The sequence below is a fragment of the Culex quinquefasciatus genome, chromosome 2, assembly GCF_015732765.1.
Source record: "Culex quinquefasciatus strain JHB chromosome 2, VPISU_Cqui_1.0_pri_paternal, whole genome shotgun sequence".
Lineage (NCBI taxonomy): Eukaryota > Metazoa > Arthropoda > Insecta > Diptera > Culicidae > Culex > Culex quinquefasciatus.
The window spans coordinates 127,701,828-127,721,121 of NC_051862.1; the positions used below are offsets into that span (position 1 = coordinate 127,701,828).

Sequence of the window (19,294 nt, forward strand, 5' to 3'; positions counted from 1 at the left end):
TGGCTCCGACCTTTTAACGAACCACCGACCAGAACGAGACTCCAGTTCTTCGGTAACGACGTCCAGACGCGGTCCACTGGTCACTGATCGCTGTGATCCGGTGAAGTTTCTTGTCCCAACCTGTTATCGTGATCGTGTCCCAACCAAGTTGGGGGATCTTCATAGTGTGAAGATCAGAGTGTCGAGTTGAAGAACCTTGCTGCGGACAAAGGTGTTGGATACCTGTGGATCAGTGGCTGGCTGCTGCGGTGAATCACTCCGCTGTGATTCTTGTTATTGACTTTGAGCAAGGTAATTGATACGAAATCGCTGGCAAAATGGGCGAAACCCAGAGGATTTCTACGCTCGAGGGACATACACTAGAGGCTACCGCAAAACCGCTGATAACGATGATTCGGACCAAAACACGTTACAATGCTAGAGTTTAGGCTGCGGAAGCTCACTCGCTCCGGGTTACAGGAATAATCAAGCAGCGTTATCGCGACCGGGTCATCGGTGAAGGCAACCCCCGGGTCGGTGGTACAAGGACTGTGTTGTTTTGTGGGATTCCTCCACGGATGAAACAGTCTGTTCGACGTAACGGAACCTGTTTGGAGGAGTCCGCGGGGCTGTGTGAGTGTGTGATGACGGTCACGAATACCTCAGCCGGGGAATCGTGAGGACTGTATACAAATAAAACTTGACGACTCGGCATACTAATTGATGCAGATTGATATTGATACATGGTGCGTCGCGCCGAAGCTTGCGAGGAACGACGAGTTTGGGTCGGGTGTTGGGCATCAACTTTTACGAATTCCTGTTGATTCTTTACCATAAAAAGAAGAACGTATTCCAACTTAATTAATGACGAATCAAAATCGAAATCCTCATGAAGTCGCGTGATGCGTTGTTACACTACTGCAATATGTGTGCAAAGTACACTGACGTGAATGGTGTTAGGTTTGTTTTAAAAATAAGTCTGAAAAGTGATAAGAACTTAAGCTTCCATAAAAAAAAACAGTTTCCCTTTAATTAGGGATTCCCTCACATAACTGGAAAGTTAATGGTTTCAATGCCAGTTGGACAGTGAAACAGGTGACTGGTGATTTAAAGAAGATATTAGACCTAATAAAAAGTTGTGTCTAATAAAGTCTATGCTCAGTTGGATATGCAGAACAGCCATTTTTGGAGCTTATTACTATGTAAAACACATAAATTGATAACTAAACGCGTCCGATGTCAAAATGACTTCATTTTCTTTCATGCTGAAGAAATATGTAGCGATTCTACTAATTTTAGCGAATATTAAATGCATACATTACGCGATCCTGACTCAAACAAAAGAATGAAAAATGACACAAATGACCGATTCTTAGCGAAGCTACACCAAAATGTCTCTTTTTTCCAATTTTCAATGTGATTTTTTAAATGAAAGAATTCATTTTTATTAGGATCAAATAATTGCAATGGGCTTTGAATGCGTTTTCTTACCTCAAACGCCAAAAATATTGACCAAATATGGTCTGCAAGCCATTAAATGGAAAGGAGTTATTTTTTTCTTAACACTTAAACTCCCATGAAGAAAATTATCCCGCGGACTACCATGCTCGCGAAAAAAGTCGGAAGTCCAACTTTGACAAGCTGTATCTCGGCTCCCCTTAGACGGATTTTCAAAATTCAAAATGCAAAAGATGCGGACAGATGTCTAGATAATTTTCCTTTTTTGAAAAGTCAAAAAAAGATGCATTTACCCTAAGTTATGTACGAATCAATGAAACAACTTTTTTTCAAAAAAGTCGGAAGTCGATTTTGATCAGCTGTATCTTCGCTCCTTGAGGGCGGATTTTCAAAATTCAGAAAGCCAAAGATAGGGACAGATGTCCAGATGATGTTCCTTATATGAAAAGTCAAAATTAGAGCCATTTACTCTAAGTTATGGACGAACCAATAAAGAATCTTTTTTCAACTCGTTTCATACGATTTGTCTTGACAGAAGATTGAAATATTTTGTGATAATATTTATTAGATTCATATCACCGTGAAAGTGTAAACTAATTCATGATACTCAAGACCAACCCTGGACCGATGTGGCCACTTTGAGACCGGTTCCAGGTTCCCCGGTGAAACCCGGAGTATGGGAACATATGGTGTTGTTCGGGGAATATTTTTTTCCTGCCAATATGAGTATCCTAGTACAGAATTTTCGAAATCAAACTTATTCATGATACTCAAGACCATCCCTGGACCGATGTGGCCTCTTTGAGACCGGTTCCAGGTTCCCCGGTGAAATCCGGAGTATGGGAAGAATTGGTGTTGTTCGAGTAATATATTTTTCCTGCCAGTATGAGTATCCTAGTACGAAATGTTCGAAATCAAACTCATTCATGATACTCAAGACCAATCTTGGAACGATCTGGCCACTTTGGAATCGGTTCCAGGTTCTCCGGAGAAATCCGGAGTACGGAAAGAATTGGTGTTGTTCGGGGAATTTTTTTTCCTGCAAGTATGAGTATCCTAGTACAACATTTTCGAAATCAAACTCATCCATGATGCTCAAGACCACTCTTGGAACGATCTGGCCACTTTGGAACCGGTTTCAGGTTCTCCGGAGAAATCCGGAGTACGGAAAGAATTGGTGTTGTTCGTGGAATATTTTTTTCCTGCCAATATGAGTATCCTAGTACAGAATTTTCGAAATCAAACTTATTCATGATACTCAAGACCAACCCTGGACCGATGTGGCCACTTTGAGACTGGTTCCAGGTTCCCCGGTGAAACCCGGAATACGGGAACATATGGTGTTGTTCGGGGAATATTTTTTTCCTGCCAATATGAGTATCCTAGTACATAATTTTCGAAATCAAACTTATTCATGATACTCAAGACCAACCCTGGACCGATATGGCCACTTTGAGACCGGTTCCAGGTTCCCCGGTGAAACCCGGAGTACGGGAACATATGGTGTTGTTCGTGGAATATTTTTTTCCTGCCAGTATGAGTATCCTAGTACATAATTTTCGAAATCAAACTTATTCATGATACTCAAGACCAACCCTGGACCGATATGGCCACTTTGAGACCGGTTCCAGGTTCCCCGGTGAAACCCGGAGTACGGGAACATATGGTGTTGTTCGGGGAATATTTTTTTCCTGTCGGTATGAGTATCCTAGTACAGAATTTTCGAAATCAAACTCATTCATGATACTCAAGACCATCCCTGGACCGATGTGGCCTCTTTCAGACCGGTTCCTGGTTCCCCGGTGAAATCCGGAGTATGGGAAGAATTGGTGTTGTTCGAGTAATATATTTTTCCTGCCAGTATGAGTATCCTAGTACGAAATGTTCGAAATCAAACTCATTCATGATACTCAAGACCAATCATGGAACGATCTGGCCACTTTGGAACCGGTTTCAGGTTCTCCGGAGAAATCCGGTGTCCTTTTGTTGTCCCGTCACGAGAAGAAATGGCTGGCAAAAACTCAAATTTCAACCAATTCGTTCAGTTCAAGGAGCAAATGATTCGTTTTTTTTCAATTTGTGATAATGTGTAAAAGAGCAAATGTTTCAAAAAATCAAACTGGCAAAACTGTTGCAATTGTCCTGGTTTCCCTTTTAAAAGTTCAGTACCGTAAACCGGGGTGACTTTGATAGGATTTAAATTTGTTTTCAGAATATTTTCCAACAGGTAAGGTTTTTCTCAAGATTATTATTTTTAAAACATGTACTGAGGTAGAGCACACAAAAAAAACATTTAACTAACTTTTTAAACTTGTCAAAATTTTATGAAAAGTTCTTTTTGAGGTACTTTGAACACTTCTCTACCACGGTCAGTAGGTTTCTAAACCATTCCTCACATATTTTAACTGTACTCTTCATTTTGCGGAAAAATCGCAAACCTATCAAAGTCACCCGGCTATCAAAGTCACCCCGTTTTACGGTATTACGATGTTGTTCCGTCACGCTACATTTTCATTTCTGGTTAAGCTTCGGTACAATATTATTCATTCTACATGCCATTTCTATGTAGGAAAATCAATTATCTTTCCAAATATGTAAAAACATTGGGAGGTTTCTTAAGCCTGAATATGATTGTGTTGAAATTAGAATATATTTTGATAGTCAAAACGGATTTACAAACTTTCAAAGGTTTAAGAGCTAGTCCACAAACAGGGCATACCCCCTTGTATGGGACGTCGTTTGAACCTCACCAATCTGCCTGAAATTTTCAGGGGTTGTTTGTACATTTAATTTTTAACTGTTTAAAGGGCTAAAATGTGTGAAAATAAACATTTTTATGCATGTTTCTGCTGTAAAATTGACTCAGGAACACGAATATGATAAAATTATCACCAGAAAATGGGATTGAAGGGGTCCCCCGAGCAAAAATTTACTACAAAAAAAAATCTTTAAAAGAAAAATTGACTATTTTATGTGTTAAACTGCCTTACCCAAAGCGTTATTAGTTTCAGATGGTAGTCTCAGATGTCCCCTACAAGCTCCAGGTCAAAACTAGTTGATATCTGGATCACTTTTTATTTGAGTTTAAAAAATGTCCCATTTTTTCACTAGAATGCCAATAACTCCCTTTAGATTTGATCAATTGGGATGATTCACCCTTGATTTTGTTGCATTTTTAAGCCCTTTCAGATGCTTTTTGAATATTTAAATTTAATTTAATTTTGCCAAAGTTATAGCCTTTTTAAGATTTTTGACGTTTTTAAACCTTTTAAGGGTGCACAGCAACGAAGGAAGTTGTTGTCTTTTTATTCCAAAATTGTCAAACTTACGAACCCAATCCTGCAATAACGGGATTGTAAAATTAATCAAACTTTGTTGTAAATTGCTTTGTGGACAGTACTTTAGGGGATGAATAAAAAAATATTTCGATAGTACCCGTAGTTTTGAAGATACTAAATTGTCTGTAACAAAAATCTGGGTGCAAAAGCTCTGGTTGATGTGCACCGTTAACTGTGTCCAGATTTGCCCCCCCTTCTCATTGACCTAGAGTGCTCATATTTGACCCAGATGCTAGTTTAATATGTACAAACAACCTCTGAAAATTTCAGATTGGTGAGGTCGATGCGAGATAGGGTATGCTTTGATCGTGGACTCGCTCTTAAAGGTTTCAAAGTTTAGAATTTTCCCTACAAGTTCGTAATAACAAATATTTCTCAAAGAACAATCCCCCTTTAGGGCAGGTCAGTTAAAATTCCGAACATGAAATCAAAAACCCAATTTCATTTTTGGTAATAATTGTGAGATCCGCACGCTGCACCTAACCAGGATATGCCATCTTTTTTCAAGCAGTGAATGACGACAACCAAAACTTTAAGTTTGTATTTGCTTAAGTGTCATCAACTGTGAATCATATCTACAAACAAGTGACTGAATATTTGGAGTGTCATTCGCCCGTGAAACGAGGTTTCGCAGAAAAAGCATTAGAAAACGCAACTCTCTACCGCCTCTCTTATTGAATGCTTTTCTTTATTTATTTATATTTATTTATTTTGTTTAGTCTATTCCTCTTTTGTCTTAGTTGGTAGTGGTAGGCCTAATTCTACAACTTCCAAACATAATCTTATGCCTATTTGTTGTTTTTCATAATTTTTCAGAGAGTTTTTTGATTACAGTTGCAATTATTAATGCACGAAAAAAAACCTGTCAATATTTAGATATTTTTAAAACTGAAGATTGCAAAACAACTAGAGTGGTGTCAAATGCATTTTAAAACTTTTTTTTTATTCAAATGTTGAAGCCATGGAGGTTTTTTTGCCCTCAAAACTTTAGAAAAACTTTGATGTGAATGATTTTGAAGACAGTTTTTTAAACATTTAAATTAAGTAGAATGAAATCTACTATAAAACACTATATTTGGGAGATTTAAAATTTTATAGTGCCAATTTACACAATCATAATGTACTTTTATCTCAATTTAAGTTAAAGAGTGAAAAATACATAATAGAGAATCAGCCGACATGCCACCCGATTTCAATTACGTCAATTCAAAGATTAGATGACTATTTTGAGCACACACAAACTAGGTTACCAATAAATCAGGATCAAATATTCCAACTCACGTTTCCTCCATCATCGTTCCTCTGTCAAGTCTGACATAAATCTTTGATTTTTTCACGCTCCACAACTTCATTATAACAATAAATCTGTCCAACGGATCGCGATTCTGGCGTGACGGGTGTGTAAAAGAAACCCTGTTGTATTAGAACCAAACAATCAATCTAAACCGGTGGGACAAGCTGGAAGTTGAGCCCACTTTCGGAATAACCCATTCCGCTAATCGAACCTAATGAACTGACGACCGATTAGCGATCTCGTCAACCAACAGACACGACGTCAGCGCAGCTCTGAAGAAATGTTTTCCCCCTGAAGGGGCACGGGTTTTGCTAATTAAGGGATGTTGTGATTTATGAGTTTAAATCATTCAGTTGAAAGTAATGGGAATTACGATTGTTGAATCAAATGTTGTTACAATCTTAGTTCTTTTTGTTGTTGATTTCTCGTTGGACTTCGATAGGAAGGGGATTTTTCCGAGCCAAATCCTTCCAGTAGCAGCAGTGAGTTATTCCTCGAGAAGCTTCATTATAAAAGTCCCACGTTTCTACTGTTTTAGTTCCTTTTGCACGATCATTGACACATCGATTAGTGCTACAGAAAGTCTGCTTTGTTCCCTTCAAATTATGCGAAACGAAAAAGACCTTCAGAACATGAGTTTGATTAGTAACAACCTTCCAAAACCACACGGGAATCTCGATTTTCTTCTCTTGTTTCGCGAGATATTGTTTGTTCCTAGGATCATACAAAACTCCATCGTAGATCGTGTACTCCGTGTTCGGGGTTTGTTGAGCGTACTTGAAAACCAGATATTCCAAAGTCCACCAGTTGCCTCCTTCTGAATTGATGGTCTGGAAAATACTCATATTACTTCAACTACTACATAAACCCACGTTCAACATACATTCCACTGAGGAACACAATTCCCGTACGAATAGGTCGCCAACTTCCACGCAAAAACCGGAGCATCTCGATCGGGAAAGAGATGTCCCCTCTGAAAGTAGAAACGCGGATCCGGCTGTTTCTGGCTCGCTTGGGTGTAGTGTGTGTTGTACCTCAACCCTGGGCACACAAAGCTCTGGAAGCTTTTTTCTCTCGTGCCGGAAACTCCACCAAACGATGCGCCCAAAAGTCGATGCTTCACGTGACTCACCGAACACGTGTCCATCAGGTAGCAGAGCTCGTAGTACGGTACGAAAAGACCCCCGGAAGCTCGGAAACCCATTTGAAACGTTTTAGAACTTTTCCCGTTGCATTCCCTGTTGAGATCTCTTTCGGTAACATCCGGTGGCTTTGCACAGTCGAAGCGTTTTGCGTTGATTGAACTTGGTGAACAAGTCAATGTTTTTAAATCTGAAGAAAATAACGTTCAACTGAATATTAAACTTCGTATCACAAATTTCACCTTTTCCACAAATAAAATGGATCGATTCCCCAGATTTCCAAGAATATTTTCCATTACTCGGTTGCTTCAACGACCGTTTATCACTGTTCAAAATTATAACTTTTCTAGAAGATTGAAGCTCTGAAATTGCTATTTGGCAACTTTGAGAACAAACTTGTACTAAAACATGGAACAAAGCTAATAGTAGCGGTGAGATGTTCATTTTCTACTGCCTTAACATGGTTAGGCACTTGCCACTTTTATACCAATTGCTACTGTTGTTACAATTGTTTGAGTTTGTATTTCTACTTGATTGATTGAGTAATTGATTAATGTAATTGTACAGCTGGATATTATCTCTTCTTGCTGTACCAGGACAATGGAGTCGCATGATGTTTTACGAATGTGGTACGTTATTTTTGGAACATCCAACTTATACATTCAATATCGTAAACATAAAAAGTACTTTTAAATATGATAAGTAATAATGATGTAAAATAACAACACAAACTAAACATACACATCGGCGCTGTCGTGCTATCTTCTCGCACGTCGCACGTCGAAAAAATGATGATTAGGAAAAAGGCTTTAACTCAGTATACCATTAAAGGAAGTAATCACTGATCTTATGAGCAATTCTCTGAGATTTCGGTCATTCGATTTTTTTTTTGTATTTTTTAATCCGGCTGAAACTTTTTTGGTGCCTTCGGTATGCCCAAAGAAGCCATTTTTCATTATTAGTTTGCCCATATAATTTTCCATACAAATTTAACAGCTGTCCATACAAAAATGATATGTGAAAATTCAAAAATATGTATCTTTTGAAGTAATGTTCTGATCGTTTTGGTGTCTTCGGAAAGATGTAGGTATGGATATGGACTACACTGAAAAAAAATTATACACGATAAAAATAAATTTGGTGATTTTTTATTTCACTTTTGTCACTAAAACTTGATTTGCAAAAAAACACTATTTTTAATTTTTTTCTGATATGTTTTAGAGGACTTCAAATGCCAACTTTTCAGAAATTTCCAGAATGGGCAAAAAATCTTTGACTGAGTTATGATTTTTTGATTCAATACAATTTTTTTTCAAAAAATCTAAATATTGGTCTAAATTTTTCAATTTCAGTTTTTATGTAAAATCGAATTTGCAATCAAAAAGTACTTTAGTGAAATTTTGATAAAGCGAGCTATTTTCAAGTTATAGCCATTTTTAGGTAACTTTTTCCAAAATAGTCGCAGTTATTAATTTTTTTAAATTAGTGCCCATGTTTGCCCACTTTTGAAAAAAATATTTTTGAAAAGCTGAGAAAATTCTCTATATTTTTCTTATTTCAACTTTGTTGATACGACTCTAAAGTTGCAGAGATATTGCCATGCAAGTGTTTAAAAACAGGAAAATTGATGTTTTTCTTCTCACTTAAACAACCCACCATTTTTTAACGTTGATATCTCATCAACTAATGGTCCGATTAACAATGTTTAAATATGAAACATTCGTGAAATTTTCCGATCTTTTCGAAAACAATATGTTCAAAAAATTTAAATCAAGACTAACTTTTCAAAAAGACCAAACATGCAATATTACGCCCTTTTGATATGTTAGTCTTGATTTAAAATTTTTGAAAATATTATTTTCGAAAAGATCGGAAAATTTCACGATTGTTTCATATTTTAACATTGTAAATCGGACCATTAGTTGCTGAGATATCGACATTAGAAAATGGAGGGTTGTTTGGGTGAGACTTAGAAAACATAAATTTTCTTGTTTTTAAACCTTTGCATGACAATATCTCAGCAACTTAGGGTCGTATCAACAAAGTTTAAAAAAGAAAAATTAAGAGAATTTGCTCAGCCTTTCAAAAATATTTTTTCAAAAGTGGGCAAACATGGGCATTAATTAAAAAAAAATAATTACTGCAACTATTTTCAAAAAAGTTACCTAAAAATGGCTATAACTTGAAAACTATGCACTTTATCAAAATTCAAATTCACTACAGTACTTTTTGATTGCAAATTCGATTTTACATCGAAAAATGAAGTTGAAATTTTTTTACGACCAATATTTCGATTTTTTGGAAAAAAAATGTATTGATTCAAACAATCATAACTCGCTCAAAGATTTTTTGCCCTTTCTGGAAATTTCTGAAAAGTTGGCATTTGATGTCCTCTAAAACATATCAGAAAATGAAAAAAAATAGTGTTTTTTGAAAATCAAGTTTTAGTGACAAAAAATGAAATAAAAAATCACGATTTTTTTTACCGTGTATCATTTTTTTTTCAGTGTGGTTCATATCCATACCTACAACTTTGCCGAAGACACCAAATCGATCAGAAAATGCCTTCAAAAGATACAGATTTTTGAATTTTCACATATCATTTTTGTATGGACAGCTGCCAAATTTGTATGGAAAATTATATGGGCAAACTAATGGCTTCTTTGGGCATACCGAAGGCACCAAAAAAGTTTCAGCCGTATTAAAAAATACAAAAAAATAAAATTAAAGAAAAACAGACCGATTCCGTAGAGAACTGTTCATATCTACCCTACAATTTTGCCGCAGATACGCAGAATACTAGATAGCAGAATTATCATCATTGAGTTAAGAGTTCACATTATCCAATCTGCTCTTGAATCGATAATTTTAGTAGATATTTCACAATTATTCATGATTCATCATTTACTTGTTACAATTTCGTTCCCAACCATCGATCCCTACAACAAGCTACAAGTTGCTGCTTCTGCTGTTTGAACGTCATCCACACGGAGTTGGGTTTCCCGAAATCAGCCCGAAACCGGTTCCGAACTCGCCGCACCAGCCAGTCCCCACGACGCGAGCGATAAACTTTAAAACTTTACGAAAAATGAAGATTGTCAACTTGTTTCCGCTCTGCGCAAAAGTTAGAAACTCTCAGAAGGCAGATAGCACTCGACGAGGGCAGTTCGAACTGTCTGCTGCTCAACAAGCCTTCGCAAAGGTCGTCAACAGGCTGAACCTGTTGGCTATAAATACCGACTACATATATCTGCGCGAAACTTCATTTCCTCCTCCTCGGACGTCACACGGAACGCGGTGAGAAGTCGTCGTTTTTGCGGGCTTCAAGTTGGGGCAGGGTATGGGTCAAGTGGTTGCAGGTTTCTTTTCTTGGTTTTGCATTGAAATTCATTAATTTGATATGTTTTGTTTCTTTTTCAGACTGATTGAAAATGCGCCTCAAGTTCGTATTGGGCGCGGTCCTCGTGCTTGCGCTGCACGAAGCTACCAGCCAGTTCGAGCCGAGCAATACGAACAACCTAGACGTGGTGGCCAACAGTGTTACCAATCTGGCCCAGAAGATCAGCCGAGCGATTGCGAGTCAAAAGAGTAAGACGGAGATCTTCTCGCCGGTCAGCATAGCTGGAGCGCTGTCGTTGCTGCTGCTCGGCTCCAGCGGAGTGACCCGCGACGAGCTGACCAAGCTGATGGGCTTCGACAACCAGCAAATCAGCTTTGCCGACATCCACAAGAGCTTCGGCAAGCTGTTTGGTGAGCTGGTGTCCTCCGAACCGTCCCTGAACACGCCAGTTCCGTGGCGCCAAAACGACAAGTGCAACAACTACGACTACGAGGACGATGAGCCAAGTCCTCCGCCGAAGAATCAACGCGGCAAGCGCGATACCAGGTGAGCGACCATTTCCACCCTCCTACACCTAGGACTTCACGCTCTCATCAACGTTCTTTTAGTTTGAAATTTAAACCAAATTCAACTCTCCATTGGCGTACGCTTCGCGAAGTTTGTTAACTCTCAGTCATCTTTTCCCCTTCTTTTCTGTGGCTTCCTCGAAGTGAATTGTCATTGTCGCGAATCGCGAAAAAGAAACACCTTCTCTGGCTTACTTGCATCAGAGATGAAACCAAATGAGTAACTCCTAAAGTGCGTGTGTGTGAAACAGTGAAAGTTTTACCAAAAAAAAAACTGAATACTTGTCTCAGGTAAATATTCGCTTGAATGTCTTTTATCTCTGTTAGTTGTTTTAGTCTATCTCTCTGTACACGCTTTGTCCTGTGGCTGTCCGGACGACCTGCCCCGATACGGTGACATTCACTTTAGATGAGCTCGTAGCGTTCATTTTGCATACTAACGGTTTTGGGCATGTCGGAAACATTAGCAAAAAGCTTGCAGTTTACAGAGCATGGCAGCTTTAATAATTTGGTGGAGACGCATAGTATATCATGAAAAATGAACTTTTCTATGTTTACTAGGATGTAACAAAAATGCTTTTTGGGCGTACTGAACCCGAATTCTAAATATGAACTCGATTTGACCTTATTGGACATAACAGGAGTTGATGCTTTGCATTTGAATTTAATTGGGATCCAACCCATAAAAAACATTTTTGAAAAATGTAAATAAATTTAAAAAAAAGTATTTATTTTCAACATCATTGGGTTTTCTGCGCAATTGGTATCAAAAGATTAAATAATTCAGATGAATAAATCTCTCTGTTATGGTCAACTTAAATGTTCATAAAACATGAAATTTTTTAAAAGAGTGTAGCTGATGCATGTAAACATACCCATACTTATCTGTACGTAGTGTTTGCTCTTATGTATTTTTTTTGTTTTCTCTCGCTTTGTTGCAGAACTTCTGCAAAAGAAAGAGAGTTGCAGGATGGTATCGTTCTGCTGCAAAGTTACTTTTGCTGGTTTCAGAACTTCTGAAGAGGTTGCAACTGAATTCGTTCAACAATTTCCACACACTAGAGGTGGGCAAAAAAAGACCGAGCCGCTCAAAGAGCCGGTTCACTGAAATGAGCGAACGAACCGTGGCTCACAAAAAAAGAACCGCGGTGCTTGTTTAAACTCCGATCTTTTGAAAGAACCGTTTCAAGATGGCATGATTTTTGCTATGAATATAATTTATTGCATCTCAAAAAAAAAATTAGTATTAAATTTGTTTTTGAGAATTGAAAATGCAATTTCAAACATTTCAATGCTCATAAAAAATAATCCCAAAAGTTAATGATTTTCTAAACAAAATGAAAAAAACTTTTCATTGTACATCTGATTGTAGGGGAGAGTGGGGAGACTTGATCCCCGGGGACACTTGATCCCAAGCCTGTATCTCGTCAGCCTGGGGGTAAAACAATTAGCTTTGTTCTAGAAACTTGTGCGAAATTAACTAAAACTCATTGTTGAAAACAAAGCAAAAAATTTAAAAATGTTTAGATTGAGTTGCACACATTTTTCCTAAACGAGCTGCAAAAAACTTCCATGAGATCTTTATTTGTTTGTTTTGATATGTATAGAAAACACTCAAAAAATATTCAAAAAAATATGTTTTATACACGAATTGTTTAATAAACTTATCAACTCCAAAACCCTTACGCATTTGATGTTAAATTTATCGTCATACTATTTTTACAATCAATTGTTTAAAAAAGTGCGTTTAGGGAGACTTGTTCCCTGCATTTTTACAGTCACTGGATTCAGCCTCAAGATTAATTAATTGGGCTGGGTTTTCATACATAGTTTCCTTTAGTATAGTTGTACATAACTTACTGCAGTTTGAACTTTTTTTCAAAAGTTTTGTAAACAAAAATTTCCAGCTTTTGTAAACATGCTTAATTTTGGTCTAAAAAATTATATTTTAAGTTTTTAAATATTTTACATACTAAATTTGTTATATTTTGAACACAAACGTACAGGTTTTATGTGAAATTGCTGTAACTTATAGAAAATTAAAAGTTTGGATGAATAAGACACATTTTGCTTAAGATTTCTTCAAAATCTTGAAAGGGGGATCAAGATACCCCTAACATTTTTAAAATGCCGGTTTAAAATATTTTTTTAAAACGCTTGGCATGATTCGAAGAGTTTATCTGATGAAATACCCTTGTAAGCCAAACATAGATGAATGTTTAAGCTTTCAATTCATGCAAAAAGTTTATAGTTTTGTGAGAAATTGACAGAGTTATGTGCGATACAAAAAAAGGGGATCAAGTCTCCCCACTCTCCCCTACATTAAAATATTACCGGAATACAAATTTGAATAGTTTAGAGATTTTTGGAACAAATCCTTTTGTCCGATTAAACTTGAGCGTTTATAGACTTTTTCGATTAAATTAGAATGTAGTTTACAGATAGTTTTCTTTAAATAAAACATCAATAAAATATATTCTAGCATCCTTAATTTGAGTTTGGATGCCATTAAATCACTCGAATGTTTAGGTTCGAGTAGAAAAATTGACATAGAGAACACCAAGACCTATGGTTTTAAGGGCATCTTCTCGTTTTCAGTTTAATTTGTTTTATCAAATAATTTATAAAAGTCCCATGTGAAATAACTTATAAAATCACACGATTCTTAAAAAACCTTTTCATTCAAATTATGAAAAAGAGCTAAAGAGCCGTTCAAAAGAGCGGCTCTTTTGAATGAGCGAACGAAAATGAGCGACTCCTAAAAAAGAGCAATTTTGCTCACCTCTACTCTTGCGTAAAATTTTTTCTCTCGCTTTGTTGCAGAACTTCTGCAAAAGAAAGAGAGTATCTTTCTGCTGGAAAATTACTTTTGCTGGTTTCAAAACTTCTGCAGAGGCTGCAACTGATTTCTTTCATTAATTTCCACACTAAAAGCTTAAAAGTGCTCTAAAAACTGCACCTCGATTGACGGTACCAACTATCTAATTGAATATTTTTATTTATCACAAAATGAGCTCCTTGAGGTAATTGTTGTACGTCATTCAGTCGGATTTGCACAGCAACGATATCTTTCTGGAGTGAAGGATTCAATTTTTCTAGGCTTTTAATTAATGACTATTAGACATCTTTAGAGACAAAATAAATCATGAGTCCAAATTTATACACTTACGTGTAATCACCCTTTTCTTGTCGCTTGTCATCATCAAGCTTCTAAGACACTCTCTGTCTGTCACACATCATTATTCCCCGGTGCGTGGTTTTCGGTGGTTGTCCGTTCGTATTTATGTATTCTAATAAGTAGTGCTTGTATGACCATACCAGACGATTCGCTACTACAAAAGCCATCCCTCTCCATCCTCATCCCAACAGCTCCCACCAAATATCGGTGGCTAACGGAGTCTTTGTGGACCGGAACTTCCTGCTGGGAGCACGCTACGAGCAGCTGACCAGATGTCTGTACCAGGGCAAAGCCCAGAGGCTACCATTTTCCACTGACCCACGCTCGACAGCCCACCAGATCAACTCCTGGGCGCGAGAATCTACCAACGGAAAGATTCGGGAGATTGTTACGCCGGAACAGGTGCAGAACTCTCCGATGGTGCTGGCTAGCGCGCTTTACTTCAAGGGAAAGTGGGAAACTATGTTTGTTGAGCCAGACACGAGACCGAGACCGTTTTACGCGAATGGCCGGAATCAACCTCCGGTGAACGTTACGGCCATGGCCACTTCCGGATGTTTTCCATACATTGATGTAAAGGATTGGGATGCCAAAATTGTTGGATTGCCGTATCAGCAGGGATTGTCCACGATGTACCTGGTTGTTCCTAACAATTCCGATAGACAAAAGTTAAGTTTTTTGTTGAGTAATACGATTGATATAGGACAGCTGAACAACATGATCGACCGGATGGAGGTCAAGACGGGAGCTGTTGTAATGCCAAAAATGCAACTGGAGAATAATCTTGGATTGAAGCAGGTTTTGAGTAGCCTTGGAATATCAACGCTGTTCGATCCTTACAGAAGTAATCTCTCCGTTATCACAAATACTGCATTTGATCAGGATGGGGACATAGCTAAGTCTTGCAACGTGAATCGTCGTCCTGAGGAACCAACCAGACGTAGAATTCCAACTACTACTTCAAGACCAGATTTTGTGTTTCGACTCGGTGCAAATTCTTCCGATAATCAAGAACCAGTGCAACATACGCCTAAAAACCAACCTCCAAGAAATGTATTTCAACAGTCCAACGTAGTTATCGTTCCGGTAGCTGAAAGCAGAGATTGCTTTTTCATCAGAAATTGTGTTTATGAAAATAATCTTTGTAAATGCATTCTTGACCCAGAAAGTGCTCAAGATCAAGAATTATGTCCTCAAAGACCCTTTTATGCCGTCCGAAACTGTAATGATAAGGTTTTATCCTCGGCCGATTGGACAGTTTGTCATTCTAAACAGTACAGAAAAACTAAAACGACAAACATGCAAACGTGCCTCTCGAGTGCATGCAGTTTCTTTAACGGTGCATGTTACTGCTGTGATGCTCCCAAACGCACAACCTTACCACCAAACCAACAGCAATTTCCACAAAGTCAAATCACGCAGCAACAGCAAGAGCAGCAATCTTTCGATGTCGCTAGCCGCTTCGGAACCGGGCCACCTGTTCAGCAACCACAACAATCGCATTACCCACCAAACACGCCAACTAGGCCACAACAGCTCCCGGTGAATCCCGATCGAAGACAGGGTTCGTTCAACAACCAGAACAACTTCCAACAGCTGGCACCTCCTCCAGCCCCGCAAGTTCCTGCAACGCCCAGCTACGATCAAAACCTTCCACCCCAGGCTATTATATCGTGCTTTGAGCAACAAGAGTGTATCTACCTGCAAGGATGTCGGATCATCCGGAAATGCTCCCAAACTACAAACAAAGCCGCACAACCTCTGACGAACCTGGGCGGAAGAAGTCGCTCCAAGCGTCAGACCAACCAAAGTCCCCTCTTTGTGGGAGATATCGTGCACAAGGTCAGTCTGGACATCGACGAGAGCGGTACGGAGGGTGGAGCCGTAACGGCGGTCGTCATTGATCGGATTTCGTCGTCGTTCACGCTCCGGCTGGATGGTCCGTTCCTGATCTATCTGAGGCATGACGCCACAAAGTTGCCACTGTTCTACGGGCCGGTTTATGATCCGAGAGATTAGATGCATAGTTTTATAACAAAAAAATGTATGAACAATAAATTTTTGTAAGAAAATGTTTCCAGAGCAGCTAAATTCCTGCATCGCAGATTCTCTATATGATGACTAGAGTGTAACAAAAATGACTTTTTGGTGGGCATTCAGGGTCTGGTTCCGGTGGGCGTACTGAGCCATTCTCAAATATGAGCTTGATTGGACGTAACAGGAGCTGGCGCTCCGCCCTTCAATTTTAAATGGGATTTAACCCGTAAAAATACTTTTTTTTTGAAAAATGTATATTTTTGAGGCGCTTTGGCCACCAACGCGTTTACAAAAAAACCTCACTGGCAGTACAGGCCTTCAAGTTTGGCATTTTTTCGAAAAATTGGCCCCAGCAAATTCAAATAGCGTTTCGGGCGTCGCGAGGTGCAACGCATATCTTTTTTGCCGGGGCTGAATTTTCGAAAAATGCCAAACTTTGAAGCTCTGTACCGAGCTCCAGGGTGCTCCAAACTTCAATGTTATATATACCAAAAGATACGCAAGGATCTGGCCTACACGCCATTGATGTTTTTGGTAAACGCATTGATGGCCAAAGCGCCTCAAAAATAAACATTTTTGAAAAAAAAGTATTTTTAACGGGTTAAATCCCATTTAAAATTGAAAGGCGAAGCGCCAGCTCCTGTTACGTCCAATCAAGCTCATATTCCTGATTTAGGCTCAGTACGCCCACCAGAACCAGCCCCTGAATGCCCGCCAAAAAGTCATTTTTTGTTACATCCTAATTGTGACGCTACTGGAAAAGTATAAAAGAGTTTGGGTTATTTCTGGTTTCTAAACAAACTATCCGTTACTACATAAAAATATCTCACATGCTACTACATAGGACTTTCGTTAAAAACGTTGTATTTTGCTTTATTTGCCTAATACATTTTCGCCATCTTTCTTTCGGTTACCGTCATCTGGGGCGAATCGGGACTACAGTCTGAATAGGAACAGCAGTTTTTAGAGCATTTAATGGTTTTAAATTTGGAAATGGATTTACACATTTTGTTGGTCTGTCTGTTTTACCGAAACCAACAAAAAATAATAATATATTGTGCTCCTAAATGGTTAAAACTGCTGTCCCAATTCGCCCCATGTGTCCCGATTCGCCGCAGTACTGATCCAATGGGTTCATTGCTTCGTTGGCTCAAGTTTTTTTTTTCCACAAAATGAGTGCTTCTATTACGACCTCCTTAACATCATTGCATGAATGGTAAGAATATAACTTTTGTATTATAGTGGAATAAGAATCACATAGCGTGAAGTTGAAGGTCCAGTAAAAGTTAAGTAAGTAGTAGTATGTAACTGTATAGTGTTTCCTTCAGGAAATTTATTTTGTATTGAGCAATTGTTTTTCTTTACTATAATTATCTTAGCAAATACCGTAATCATGGGTGACATTGAATCTGGGGGTGGGATTAGGTCAAACACAAATGCAGAAATTTGTAGGGGGATAGGGGGTAATATGTACCCCCTAAGGAAAAACTGTGATTTCTCAAGTATAACAGCATTTCTGTGGAAGAATGTTGTTAGAAGTTCTAAAACAACTATTATTCTTCATCATCCATGTGAAAAACCTCAAAATTGTTTAAAAAAATCAAATTATTCGCTCTACAGCATTGCCTTGGCGTTCTCGATTGCGAGATTCCTACTCGAAACTAGGTGTCCGAAGGCTTGATTGTTGAGACGACCTTTGGATTGTTAGTCCAATTGCCTACCAGCGACTCCACCGAAGCAGGACCCAGGGAGACGACTCCTACACCTGGTCTGAGCTAACGACCTAACCTCTAGGTTAGACCGGGGACAACATTTACTTCCCCATATAACAACTGGCTGGCTAACTCCAGCAATGATGAGATCTCCCTTATTAAAACACCTCAGGGTCGGCCTGTTAATCCGAATTCGGCACAAAAGGAAAACACCTGCTAGTACCGTTGAACAAAACACCCACTTTATTCCGGAACTATCCGACAGTTTATTTCGGCAGACTCAAGCTGCACTTCCTTGTCCTTCCCACTTCCTTAATCTAGTCCTACCTCACACGTCCTCTTCTTCCTTCTTCCTTGGGGCCCCTTTCCGGGACTGTCACTGCTGCCGCTGCTCGTTCTCGCCGGCTTCTGCTACTCGCCGTCGTTGTCGCCTCCACGCATCCGGGACACACTCCACCGGAGCGGAACGCCTTCTTCTGCTCTTCGCTCGTGCTTGACGGTCAGCTGCTTCAGCTCGTACTCGGACCCTCGCCTTCTGCCTCGACGCTCCTGGGTTTGTTGACGGACCCAGGACTTCGGTGGACAAGTCCACCGGATTGCCTGGTTTCCGGCGTCGACGGGTTGTAATGGTTGGCAGATTCGGTGGCGGTTATGGTCGCGACAGGGATGTTCCTCGGAACAAAATGGCGGCGTCGCGACCGGCAGTTCCCTCACCGGAACGGTGTAGAGTTGCGATCGTCTGGCGTGACGATCGCCGTAGGAGACTCTGCGGGTGTCGTGTGGGTCACACGGGCTTCCGGCACCCAGGGTTGGGCTTGCCGGCCAGTACGCGAAGCGTACACACCGAGGGGTCTGTAGGGCACAATGGGGCAGCGTTAGAAGATGGCGGAAAGGAGATGGGTTGGCTGATTCGGGGATTTGTTGTTTTGGGATCGTCCTCTACCTGGTTGTCCAGTTTCTGCGCAGGTTCTCCTGCAGCTCGTCCAGATCTTCCGATCGACGGACCCTTTCCTCCGGTCTTCTGCACCGGTTCCACCTCACACACTGTGAACAGGTTTCACTTTTACGTGACGGCGAACGTAGCTGGTTCGACCGTCCACTTCTTCAATAACCAGGCAAGTGACCGATCCAATGGCGCAGATTCTCCAGCGATCCTCAACCTCATCCATCCTTCCCGTTTCGCCCCATTCTCATCCTATTTCGCCCTAGCGAATCCATTGTCCTTCTCGTGGCGCTTTCTGGTGGGGACT

At 39.5% G+C, this 19,294-nt stretch overlaps 2 protein-coding genes across 2 annotated transcripts in view; one reads left to right on the forward strand and one right to left on the reverse strand.

Annotated features, from left to right (window-relative positions):
* The first annotated feature begins 32 nt into the window (after positions 1-32).
* Positions 33-19,294, forward strand: part of LOC6041544 — a 31,386-nt gene continuing 12,124 nt past the window's right edge. Inside the window, exons 1-2 of the mRNA XM_038250787.1 lie at positions 33-291; positions 10,632-11,097. Of these exons, the coding sequence (XP_038106715.1) occupies positions 10,643-11,097 (455 nt within the window). The 5' untranslated portion in view covers positions 33-291; positions 10,632-10,642. The remainder of the gene's footprint in view (positions 292-10,631; positions 11,098-19,294) is intronic.
* On the reverse strand, positions 6,426-7,655 carry LOC6041545. Its single transcript, XM_001850743.2, has 3 exons — positions 7,454-7,655; positions 6,953-7,401; positions 6,426-6,899 (listed from the first exon to the last, which is right to left on the reverse strand). The coding sequence occupies exons 1-3, from the start codon at positions 7,653-7,655 to the stop codon at positions 6,471-6,473; spliced, it is 1,080 nt and encodes a 359-aa protein (XP_001850795.2). The 3' UTR covers positions 6,426-6,470.

Bases quoted from the DNA above. Each gene is read 5' to 3' on its own strand.
- LOC6041545 (XM_001850743.2), bottom strand. From the start codon at position 7,655: ATGAACATCTCACCGCTACTATTAGCTTTGTTCCATGTTTTAGTACAA. The intron at 7,402-7,453 runs GTGAAATTTGTG...TATTTTCTTCAG, and splicing joins CCATTTTATTTGTGGAAAAG to ATTTAAAAACATTGACTTGT. The intron at 6,900-6,952 runs GTATGTTGAACG...AGTATTTTCCAG, and splicing joins ATTGTGTTCCTCAGTGGAAT to ACCATCAATTCAGAAGGAGG.